The following is a 12,351-nucleotide window of genomic DNA, read 5'->3' on the forward strand; positions in this document are numbered from 1 at the left end:
CTCAGCGCGGGAGGCCGGCGCCGCGGCGGGCGGCTCCGGGAGGTGCCGCGCCCGCTCCGGGGGAAGGCGCTGTGGCGCGGGGCCGCCCCCTTGCGCCCCGGGCGCCGGCTGCGGCCCGGCCTCCTCCTCTTCCTCCGCCCTCCTTGGCTGGGAAAGTGGGAGGCGGCAGCGGCGGCGTGGTGTGTGTGCGCGCGTGAGGGGGGCAGCAGAGAGGAGTCTCCCGGTGCCGCCGCGGCGTCAGAGACACTGCGAGCGGCGAGCGCGGCGGGGCCGCATCTGCATCAGCCGCCACCGCTGCTGCGGGGCCGCGAACAAAGAGGAGGAGCCGAGGCGCGAGGTAGGGCGCGCGGCCGGCGCGGGGCCGGCGGGCACCCAGCGTTGGCGGACCCCTAGCTGCGGAAAAGGCGGTGGTCTCGGCGTTTCCCCATCCCCGCCCTGGGTCGGTTTCTCTCTCCCCTCGCCCTCGGGTACCCCTGGGCCGGGAATCAGGACCTGCGGAAGCGGAGCAGCCCGCGGCCTCTGCCTTCTCCGGGCAGGAAGCTGCCAGGGCTCCGTGCCGCGGTCTCCCCGGGCGCAGCCCAGCACCCCCTGCTTCCCGGATGGCGCGGTCTCTCTGGGGACTGTCGCCTTATCTTGGCTGGGCTAGAAAGCTGCTTCCCCGTGGCACTCTGTGGGGCTGAGTTTCGCAACTTAAGCCTGCGCATTTATTTATAAGTCCTTGAAAACTTCCCGCAGTCGTGTAAGGGGGATTTGTGTCCCCGGCCTGACCTAAAGGGGAGCGGAGATGAGGGAGGCTGTAGGGTGAGAGCCCCAGGCAGGGACTGGCTCCTGCCGGGTGCCGCCGACACCTGGCCCCGGGGTGTGTCTGCGGCGAACGGCCGCCGCGCCTCCCTGCGGGCTCGGGAGTACCTGTGCTCGGCGCAGTGGGAGCGGGGGCGCAGCCCGGGGACTCCCCCGCTCCGACTTTGTCAAGAACAGCTGTTAATGCTACCAGCCAAATCTTTTTACCCCCTTTCTCTTGGGCATTCACATTTACATTTATTTTGGCGGTGGGGGGGGAGAGCGGCGCAGTAAGTGGCTTGCTTTTTCCTGAATGGCCTCATTTTCATATGCCCACAGTTTCCAGTCCAACATTCCGTTGTCGAATTCTTTTGGTGGTAATTTTGCCAGATTTTCTGAATGGGATTAGGACAGGCCGTTCAGAAATGTGTTTCAGAGTTATCAACCACTGCCCTGAAAGGCGCTTTTCTGTTTTAGCTGCTTTCAAGCAAATCTGTGTCTTTTAGAATTGTCAACCTTCAGCTCTTTTTGGTTGGGCAAGATTAAACAGTTCTATTTTTAAGAACAGCGAAGAAACATATGTATTTAATATTGGGATCATTTACCACGAGCGATCACATGAGGCATGGTTTCTTAAACTGTAAACTGGCTTAAAAAAGGGAATTTAGTTGGATTTAAAAGTAAATTTCAGGTAGAGGAAACTTTGAATGGTCTCTGTCAGCTTCTCTTATGAGTTGAAGACTTTATTAAGGCAGCTGATATCACTTTCAGAGCTTAAGAAATTATATTCCTTATTGCATTTCGTAAATCCTTCTGCAGGAATTATGTATAATACTCTGTGTCTGTTTTGCCCAGTGAACCCCTGGATATCTTTAGGGGTTTATTTTGCGTTGTTTAGAAAGCCTATTTTGTTTTCAGTTGTTGACTTTGGAGTTTAGGAACCCACATTCCAAAGCAAAGCTACACTATTCAGACAGAGAATAGTGTACTTTTGGGTACTTTTTGATTCTTGGCTCCTTTGTGAGCTTTTTCCCTAGATAACAACACTCATATTCTCTTTTCCCCCTTTTTCCCCATGACTCTAGAGCAAAGTCTGAAATGGATGTTACATGAGTCATTTTAAGGGATGCACACTACTATGAACATTTCTGAAGCTTTTTTCTCAGTAAAGTAGATAAAGATGGATGAATCAGCCTTGTTGGATCTTTTGGAGTGTCCTGTGTGTCTAGAGCGCCTTGATGCTTCTGCGAAGGTCTTGCCTTGCCAGCATACGTTTTGCAAGCGATGTTTGCTGGGGATCGTAGGTTCTCGAAATGAACTCAGATGTCCCGAGTGCAGGACTCTCGTTGGCTCGGGTGTCGAGGAGCTTCCCAGTAACATCTTGCTGGTCAGACTTCTGGATGGCATCAAGCAGAGGCCTTGGAAACCTGGTCCTGGTGGGGGAAGTGGGACCAACTGCACAAATGCATTAAGGTCTCAGAGCAGCACTGTGGCTAATTGTAGCTCAAAAGATCTGCAGAGCTCCCAGGGTGGACAGCAGCCTCGGGTGCAAGCCTGGAGCCCCCCAGTGAGGGTAAGTAGCCTACAAAGGTAGTTTGGTGAATAAAGGTGGTGATGTCCACATTTTTTCTTTATTCTTTAGCTTGGTGTTTTCCAAGTCAACTCATTGCTTAGGAAACCACACATACTGGAACAGACAGACTATACCTCTGAATATTTTTTCCCCCATCTTGGAATGAGATTGGATATAAATAATAAATTTTATTGTTTTGAAAATTATCTCTAGATAGTCTCTGTTATCTTTTAAGATAAATTTTGGGAAACAAGTAGCAATTAGTGAATGAAATCTAAACCAGCTTTTTTGTTCTGTGCCCATTTTAAAATGGAAATTTGGTATTTTCTGTTGATGGGGCTGAGAGTCATAATTACATGTATGTAGTACATATGTGTATATATGTTGTAAATATGTGTGTGGGTAAATCATAAATAGGAAATCAAGCCTTAATTTTTATGTTGCTTAGAATCATTCTATTGGTTTTACGAATACACAGCACAGAATTTACTCGTTGGTGGAATTCTTAACAAATCATGGCTACAGGTAGAGGAGTTTCGTTGCTGTAGCAACAAAATGTCACTTAGGACTACACTAAAACATCTAGCTTTATAGTGAATGAAATGAAGTATTTCATCAAAATGATTTTTCTTGGGATTTGAGTTTGGGCTGAAATAATTTTAGATGAAGCTAATTATTTGGACAGCTACCACAACTGTCACACAATTTCTGTATCTATTAGAAATATATATATTAATAATCTATATTTATTAGAAATATAGGTATTTATTAGAAATATAGGTATTTCTAATAAATATAATACCTACAAATATAGGTATTTCTAATAAATATAAATTTCTAATAAATATAAATATAAATTATGTTGCAGGTGATGGATTCGTGATAAAATGTGCTTTTCTAATTTTTGCAAAAATAAAAAGTAATCAAGAGCATCAGTAATTAAAACAACTCCATTTCTGTAAGAAGAAGGAATTCTAAATTATTGGCCAAACTGGTAAAATCTGCTTTTAAAGAACAGTTAATCTAGATGAGAATATTTTTTTCAAATGTCCCCAGTAAGCACTCAAAAGTGACTTCTTTCATTTAACACAGGAACTGCCCATTAGGATGGCGTTAGATCCCATAATTCACAGATGTGGATACCAGGCAGTTTTGACAGAATAGTTTTCCTACTTCTTTCTCAAGCTCATCTTTTGTAAATGATAGGAAGTATTTACATCACTAGATGTAAAGTATAGAGACCATTTTAATCACTAGAAAACCTGATCGGAAAACAGTTTCATTAAGGCTGTCAGGTTTCTTTTGACATATTTATTTCTTTAAAGATAGTGAGAACTTTGGGCTAGGGAGGTTTTCTTTCCTTATTTGGAAGCCACATGTTGTGAAAGTGATCAGCTTACAGTGCTTTTCTTACATTTCCTTTATTTTATGGAATTTACTTATTTAGACTTGAATATTTTAATCCCAGAACCAGTGATCAAGTTGATAATTTCTGAGACACCTGATATAGGTCTGTTTAGCTTAATAAAGGGGTAGATTTGCATCTTTGGAAAGGTTTTGTTTCCCTGTTAATTAGACTAGGGAAGGCATGGCTTCCCAGAATACTGTATCTTAGTTGTTGACACTGCCTTACCTATTGTGAGGAATGCATTGAATGTTTGATCATCGATGAAGAGGAATTTAAGGAGAGGCTCAAACACTCAATGTCTTTTGAATTTTAAGTTTTCTTGCTAACATGGAAATTGACTACGTAATTCTCATTTATCTGAACTGCTAAGCTCCCAAAATTGAACTTCTTAGGTAAATTATTTGGAGATTTTGATGATGTTAGTATTGTTTTTCTGGTTTATATGCTTTTCCTAATTTACTTCATGTTTCTTCTTTAGCATGAGAAAAATTACTTACCAAGAAACTCAACAAAACTTGAGCCTTATAACTGGGACAAAATAGTTGAGGTGGATGGAACAGGAAATATGTCTGTTACTTTGCTGGGGGAGGATGGAGGACAAAAACAAACCTATTCAGTAGTCTGAGTTGATGCAATTGATGCAATACTTAGAAAAAGAACAGCCTTTTTTCTAGTTGAAAATAGTTTTTTGAGCCAGGTACTATGGTATTCACCTCTAGTCTCTAGCTACTTGCATCTGTAGTCCTAGCTACTCCAGAGGCTGGGGCGGGAGGATCACTTGAGCCCAAGAGTTCAAGTCTAGCCTAGACAACATAGCAAGACCCCTCCCCTGTTGCCCCTCCCTTGTCCCCTGCCCCCCACCCCTTTTTAAAAAAAGGTTTCTCAATAAGTTACTACTACCTTTTGCTTTCAAATATACAGAACAGTCAGGGCCATACGTATAGTTCAAACATCTGAAAGATAAATACATTTCTAAAAAAGACTCCTTTTAAGAGTGAGAATTCTGTAACGTGGATATTGTAAGGCACTTCTTTGGACACTTCTCTTAGGTGAGTGCCTGTAATAAATCCCAAATGTGCATCCTCCTCCCTTAAGTGTTCTGACACAACCAAGCGGTGCAGTGAGCCTGTTTCCATATGTTGTGCAAAGCTGAAAGTGATAACGTGGAATGTTGCTTCAGTTTGTTAGTTATGTTCTGTGTTCCATTAGACTGTGACCATGTGGCCTCCTCATGCATTTAGCCAAAGTATATTGAATGTTATCAACATATTTGAACATTTCCAATGGGTGACGCATATCTTGTTCCCAAAATTTTAGTGTTTCCTGCCTAATTTGAAGGAGAAAAGGAAAGAGTGCGGGGTTGGAGTCACCATGGGAATCTGTCAGTTTTTTACCTCTAAGTAAAGAATTCCTGTTGGTTTTAGGCCAAAGTCAAGCAGTGGAATGAGCCATAGGGAGAGGGACACTGCTGATACCAGTCAATGGCCTAAGAAATACAGCTGCAGAAGTTAAAATGCGTGTATATAAATTAGATAAGGAAAGCATGGTTTTTAAGTAGTTCCCCTATAGAATTTAGACTTAATAGTTTCTGCCTTCTATGTGCAGTTCCAGTGATTTAAGGAATCATTAAGTAATGATATCTAAACAGACACATGCATAGATATTCTCTTATGTGGTGGCTCACGCCTGTAATCCCAGCTCTTTGGGAGGCTGAGGAGGTAGGTGGATCACTTGAGGTCAGGAATTCCAGACCACCCTGGCCAACATGGTGAAACCCTGTCTCTACTACAAATACAAAAAAATTAGCCGGGCTTGGTGGCGGGCACCTGTAGTCCCAGCTTCTTGGGAGGCTGAGGCAGGAGAATGGCGTGAACCTGGGTGGCGGCAGACCTTGCAGTGAGCGGAGATCGCGCCACTGCACTCCAGCCTGGGCGACAGAGCGGGACTCCGTCTCAAAAAAAAAAAAAAAAAAAAAAAAAAAAATCTCTAAAGTTCTCTTAATATCTCTTAACATTAAGTTCTCTTAATATCTGTGCATGTTTCTCTTTAGGTATCATTACTTAATTATTTCATGATGCCTGTACTTCACAGCAAATATATTCATCCAAAAAATAGATCACATCAGACCACCTGATTTATACTAATTTATACTTTGTTTATTTGTTGCTTTATTTAATAAATACTTCTTAAGCACTCGTTAGGTACCAGGCACTACACTAGCTGCTGGATAGGTAATGGTAGACAAACCAGATATAGATTCTTAGCTTTTGAATGTGTGGTCCATCTTGTGGGAGAGACACATTAATAAAATAATAACAATGCAGGCGTGTAATTAAATAAGTTCTAAGACACAAAGCTAGGGGAGAGGATAGAAGAAAGACCTGCATTTAGTGTGAAGGTGAATTGTGTGTGTGATCTTCAAAAGCTTCCTGAGGAAGAGGTATCTGAGCTGAGATCTTAAGGGTGAAATGATATTAATTAGGGAATGGGGGCTGGGCAGGGAAGAGGCAGAGGGGAAGAATATTTCAAAGGCACTGACCTACACAGGAAGGGGTATGCCTCCTAGGAAGAACTGACAGAAGGTAAGTGTGAACTAGGCAAGCCACAGGGATGGTGTAAGATGAGGCCTCGTATTCGATAATGTGGAAGGCATCAAGAACTGCCCCAAGGGCCACGTAGGGTGAAGGGCCAGATGGGTAGGATAGATAGGAAGTGCTCTGTATTTGGGATAAGCAAGAGGGACCATTGGGACTGAGACGATTAGCAGGGCTTCAGAACAGATACGGGATTGGAGCTCGTGTCAAAGAATGGAGAGACCAGGAAAGAAAGGTAGGGAATTCTAGATATGAGGGAACACGGATGAAATTTATTTCCCCTGTAAAGGCTGAGTCTGCTTTCATTTCTCCATAGCACAGTCATACCTCCTTTCTCCCTCTTTCTCTATTGCTGACTGTTAGGGTCTGAATTATGTCCCCCCACTTTGCTAGGTTGAAGTTCTAACTCCTGGTTCCTCACAAGGTGGTGATGTTCAGGGATAGGACCTTTAAAGAGAGGGTTCAGGTAAAATGAGGTCACATGCATGGGCCCTAATCCACTAAGACTGGAGTTCTTCTGAGAAGAGGAGATGATGATGCAGACACACAGGGAAGACTATGTGAAGACACACGGAGGAGATGCCACTTACCAACCAAGGAGAGTTGCCTTCAAAGGAAGCCAACCCCACTGACACCTTGATCTTGGACTTCCAGCCTCCAGAACTGTGAGGAAATACATTTTTGTTGTTTAAGCCACCCAGTCTGTGCGCTTGGATGTGGTAGCCCTAGCCGACTTGTACTCTGACTATAGACATACTCCTAAAGGTCAGCCCCTTGAGTGGCCTCTCAGTCCACTGCCAATCCCTTCAGTCCTGGTTTCCCCAGAAACTGGCAGTGGTCCAGCCTTCTGTGATCTGCTGTGGAATACCCTTGAGAAGTTGTTCGGCCCCTGCCTACCCTCTCAGCTACCCACATTGCCTGGCATAATTTTGTAAAATAGGCATGTTATAAGGAAGTTGAAGTTTATGTGACAATATACCAGATGCACAGAAAGTTCTGGATGAAATGAAGGAAATATTGAGGGGGGAAAACTACTACTTTCTTATCTCTGACAAGTTGGATTGATCTGTAACTGGAGTCTGGAGAGGCTGCTTTCCAGGACTCAGTAGTACCTAAGGCATTACTCAAGGGATAGGTAATGATGGACAAACCAGATACAGATCCTTACTTGGTGCTTTCCAGGACTAAGTAGCACCCTAATAAGGCATCCTAGGCTTTATTCCAAGGAATGGCATTGGCAGAAAGAACTGAAGGAAGTTAGGACAATTGAGTTGCTCCAGGTTTGGTGTGGAAAGCAACTGCCAGCTGTGAACTGTGCCGTGGGACATCTTTGACATCTGTCTGTGAACAAGCACCTGTACAGAGCTTCTTTCAGATCCAGTTATGTTCGATAATCTATACTAGGTCAAAGATGACATTAATGCATGTTTCTGTTGAAAAAGTTTACATTTGGGGGAGGTAACACACAAGAAACAACAAATAAGGCAGCATATAGTGAAGCACCAGGGGCTGGGATAAGATAATAGAATAGGTCTCTATTTATGATGGGGTTCTTGTTTGTAGTTTGTGGTCCTTGGATTAGGTGCATGGTCAAAGAATATCAAGTGTGGGTGGGACATGCTCCCCTGGTGTGTAAGGTTCACTACAAACACTGACTGATAAAGGAACTGTTGTCTCCGCACAGATGGGGAAGAGGATGTGTATTAACTCATACCGGACCCAAGCAAGACATTTAATATGGTGGTTTGGGTGAGGGAAATGTTTCTGTGTGTTTCAGAATGATTGAATTGAAATGGAAAAGGTGGGTTTTGTTTGTTTGTTTTGGCTAAACCATGTTTGTTGCATTCTTGACGTCTTATTTTATCCATCATTTCGTCCTTGATCCTTACTCCGGGCTTCATGTCTGCCCCGTCCCTGACCTTTACTTCATTCCTGAGCTACGCTTAATGGTAAGGCTCAGCGATGAGATCTTGAACGGGGTAGAAAGCAGGTATGGGAAAGGGAGTCTGTGGTGCATACTAATTGATAATTTTTTAAAGATATAATGATTCTTTCTTATATCACATAAAGTGTCATGTAACCATAATCATGTAAACCTCACAATAGCTTTCTGGCGTCAAGTGTTATCATTTATTTATTTTTTGAGATGGAGTCTCACCCTGTCCCCAGGCTGGAGGGTGACGGTGAGATCTCAGCTCACTGCAACCTCTGCCTCCCGGATTCAAGCGATTCTCCCACCTCAGCCTCTGGAGTAGCTGGGATTACAGGCGCCTGCCACCACACCTGGCTAATTTTTGTACTTTTAGTAGAGGTGGGGTTTTGCCATGTTGGCCAGGCTGGTCTCCAACTCCTGACCTCAAGTGATCCGCCCACCTTAGCCCCCCAAAGTGTTGGGATTATAGGCGTGAGGCGCGGCGCCCAGCCTAAGTGTTATCATTTTAGAAATGAAAAAGAATGTAGATTTCAAAGTGTATGTAAAAGTATTCTGGTTGTAAAAAATATTCAACAATGTAGAAGAGTATGTTATTAAGTGTGTATATACTTGCAGATCTTTTCATATACATTTATATGTGTATGCATATAGTTTCTTGATTTTTTGCAGAACTAGAATTTCATGCTCTGGATATTTAATGATTTGCTGGTTTGTTTACTATATCTATGAAATTTTTTCATGTTTAAGCACATAGACCTACTCCAGTTTTTGAAAAGACTCTTTATTGATGTATAATATACATTTAGAAAAGTGTACTAATTATGTGTGCCACTCCCTGAATTTTTCATAGTATTTTTCTCATAGTATTTTCACTCATAGAATTTTTCTTCATAGTATTTTTCTCATAGTATTTTTCTTTCTGTTTAAAAATACTCATAAGAAAAATACTTGCAGTATTTTCTTTCTGTTTTAAAAATTAAAAATAATACATGCAATGGTAAGAAATGTGATAGTAGAAGATGATGTACAGGAGAAAATCAAGGCTTCCAATCTCTATTCCTTTGTTCCTAATCTCTAGGGGTAACCACTGTTGGAGGTTTTTTGTGTTTTCTTTCAGACAAAAAATTGAATAGAAATGGAATCACATTGTATATGCAGTTCTGCAATTTGAAGTTTTAAATTTAATGATAAAACTTGGATAGCTTCTGTAGTCCCAGGTACTCAGGAGGCTGAGGCAGGAGAATGGCGTGAACCCGGGAGGCGGAGGTTGCAGTGAGCCGAGACCGTGCCACTGCACTCCAGCCTGGGCGACAGAGCGAGACTCCGTCTCAAAAAAACAAAAAAACAAAAAAACAAACTCAGATAGCTTCCATATCTACTCACATTGGTCTATAAGAAGGTATTATGTGTTCTTTTTTTTTTTTGAGACGGTCTCACTCCTGCCCAGGTTGGAGTGCAGTTGGCGTGTTTACGGCTCACTATACATTATTACTCTTATTTCATGGATGTAGGAGGGGTGGCGGAAAGACTTTAAATAACTTGTCCAATTTCTGATCCCAAATGCTTCCTTCCCTTACCTGCACTTGACTTAGGTGACAAACATTTTCCCTGGTGTTGCTTTTAGCAGGGGAATCTCTTCTCAGTTGCAACTGGCAGAGCTTATTCTTTCCTCACTGTCCTTGCTTCCTGTTTTGTTTTGACAAAAAGAGGACAAATAAAGCTCCTTTACAATGACAGTGAACCAGGAAAGCAGACTCTCCTTAGCTTGATGTATGGGGAAGAGTGTGGTTTGGAGGTTAGAAGTTGTGGCCTCTGATTCCGACACTGCCATCAGCCGACTGTGGGGTTTCTCTGGGCTTCATTTCTTCAGCTCAAAGATGTGGAGCCACAGGGACCTAAGCTCTATGCAGAGTGGTTGTAGGAATGGTGGTGGTGATGGGGCTGGGTTTGGTTCATCTTTGACTTTTCAGAGTGCTTTGTAGTGTCTGGCACAGAGTACACACTCACAAGAGGTTTGTTGAATAAATGAGTGAATAAGTGAGTGAAGCGAATACCAGTCTCTCTAGGGATTCTTAACTGTATATCTAATGTCATTTCTATTTGGGATGATGAGAACCAAAGTTATTGAAAAGATATAGAAAAGATTATAAAGTGGATGTAGTGTTTGGATGTAGAGCTACATAAAATACAGACATGAACTCAGTTATTTTGGTTTCCTACGTGTGAAAAGTAGCCTGATGCAGACCTCTTTGGCAACCCTGAACCCCCTCCTCTCCCAGTTTCCTTCATTTATTATCACTATTGCTCCAGTCCTTATTTATTTATTTACATTTCTCTTGGGTGACTGAAGGAGAGAAATGATTATTCTGTTATTGCTGGCTGGGCAGGGAAAAGGAAAATCTGAGGGAAAGGGAGGAAAGAGATAAAATCTAGTTTTACTTTAGCTGGAGGTGCTTCTTGTTCTTGAGGTTCTTTTGAAAAGTTCCACCTCTGCGCTGGCTCTCTGACTTTAGCACTTCATCCCTGGCTTTTGTATCAGCTGCTATAGAACCTGTGTTGACTGTTAACTTCGCTGCCTTGCAGCACCTTGCACTGCCCTGTCCTGCAGCTGTGGTCTGTACTTTCCAAGTGGCTGAAAGAGGCGCAGTGGGGAGACAGTCAACAGACAGAGGGAGCAGGAAAGCAGTCCTACTCCATTGCCTTCCTAAAACTGCTTCTCTGGGTTGTCTTCTCAAAATGCTTTGTTTTGTCCCATAATTAGTCTCTGGTCTCAGAAAAGGAAAAGAATAAAATCAGAGGCTCAAAAAAGGCGTGTGGGTAGGTGCAGTATGTCAGTTCAAGCCCCTGCCTTTTTCTGTTGCCTGTGGTCTTTTCTCAGCATTCCACGAGCCCCCAGCTCTCCTTTGCACACCTCCATTCCTTAACTCACTCTATTGGGAAGAATGCCTCCTTTTTTCCTCTCTGGTCAGACGCTCACTCCATTTATTAATCTGTCCCCTCTCTAGTAGATTGCTTAATGTGGTTTAAGCAAACCCAAGACAATATGTAAAAAGACTTAAAAATTTTAAGGTCAAAAGGCAAATGACTGTAATTCATGCTGTGGCAGGATGCTTCCTGAGGATCCACAATACTGTAGCAACCTAGCACAAATATTATAGTGAGATGTACTTGTGATAGAAATATTACACATAGCGACATAGTATGGATAGTGAGGAACTCAGATAGCTGGCAAGACTCATTTACATAGCAACATAGTATAGTGAGGTGTACATATGATAGAAATATTATGCTTGGAGGCTGCCTTGCTGGTAAGGCTCCCTCATTTAGAAACTTCAACTCCCTCATCCTCTCAAAGCTTTTATTATAAAGAGTACATGTATCTTCTGCTCTTTAAAAATTTTTAATTTTTAGTTTCTTCTGAAGGTAGTAACCTTGAAAAGAAAAATTCAGAGCCCCAGGCACCCTTTTTTGTGGCTCTGCAATCCTTTTGTCACGTATCTGTCTGCCAATGCCTAGTCAAGAGGATGGTAGCAGTTGCTTCATGAATGGTGACATATGGTTGGCTGTAAACACAGCCATTTTAAAGATAGATGTGTGAGTGGGCTCTTTCGGGGTAGCTGGGAAGGGAATGGAGGTGCCATTTCAGATGGCTGACAGAGCAGTTAAATAGTAGATTATTTGCGTTGTGAAACATGAAAAAAGTGAGCAGTAGGAGGATGTGCAAATGAATTTTTAAGTTACATAGTGCAGAAAGGCAAGGGCTGTCAATGTTGAACATTTTTCTGTCAGCCTAAGGAAATAAATTCCTTAAGGATTAAAGAAATTATTATTATCATTATTATTATTATTTTTGCCAGAAAAAATCCTTTTGAAACACTGTAGTTTCACTGCTTATCAATTCAGGAATGAATGAACAGGAGTGAATTTTCATTATTTTAATATGTAATGAGTGGTCCTAGGCAATGAACATTTATACAGAAAGGAAGCCAAAGTTAGCTATAGGATGCTTCAAATCTAGTTTTAATTTATGTGAAGTACACTCAAAATAATACAGTAGCAATGT

General features: G+C 42.5%; 1 protein-coding gene across 3 annotated transcripts in view; it reads left to right on the plus strand.

Annotated features, from left to right (window-relative positions):
- The window catches only part of LOC105466698 (SH3 domain containing ring finger 1), a 177,280-nt gene that overhangs the window by 431 nt on the left and 164,498 nt on the right, over positions 1 to 12,351 (plus strand). For 2 of the 3 annotated variants that reach the window (XM_011715793.3, XM_011715796.3), the window contains exons 1-2: positions 208 to 337; positions 1,866 to 2,353. In XM_011715793.3, coding sequence (XP_011714095.1) covers positions 1,961 to 2,353 — 393 coding nt within the window. In that variant the 5' untranslated portion in view covers positions 208 to 337; positions 1,866 to 1,960. Of the gene's footprint in view, positions 1 to 207; positions 338 to 1,865; positions 2,354 to 12,351 lie in introns of those variants that run through there. The other variant, XM_011715794.3, reaches the window with a different exon arrangement.

Source organism: Macaca nemestrina, chromosome 3 (genome assembly GCF_043159975.1).
Source record: "Macaca nemestrina isolate mMacNem1 chromosome 3, mMacNem.hap1, whole genome shotgun sequence".
Taxonomy (NCBI): Eukaryota; Metazoa; Chordata; class Mammalia; order Primates; family Cercopithecidae; genus Macaca; species Macaca nemestrina.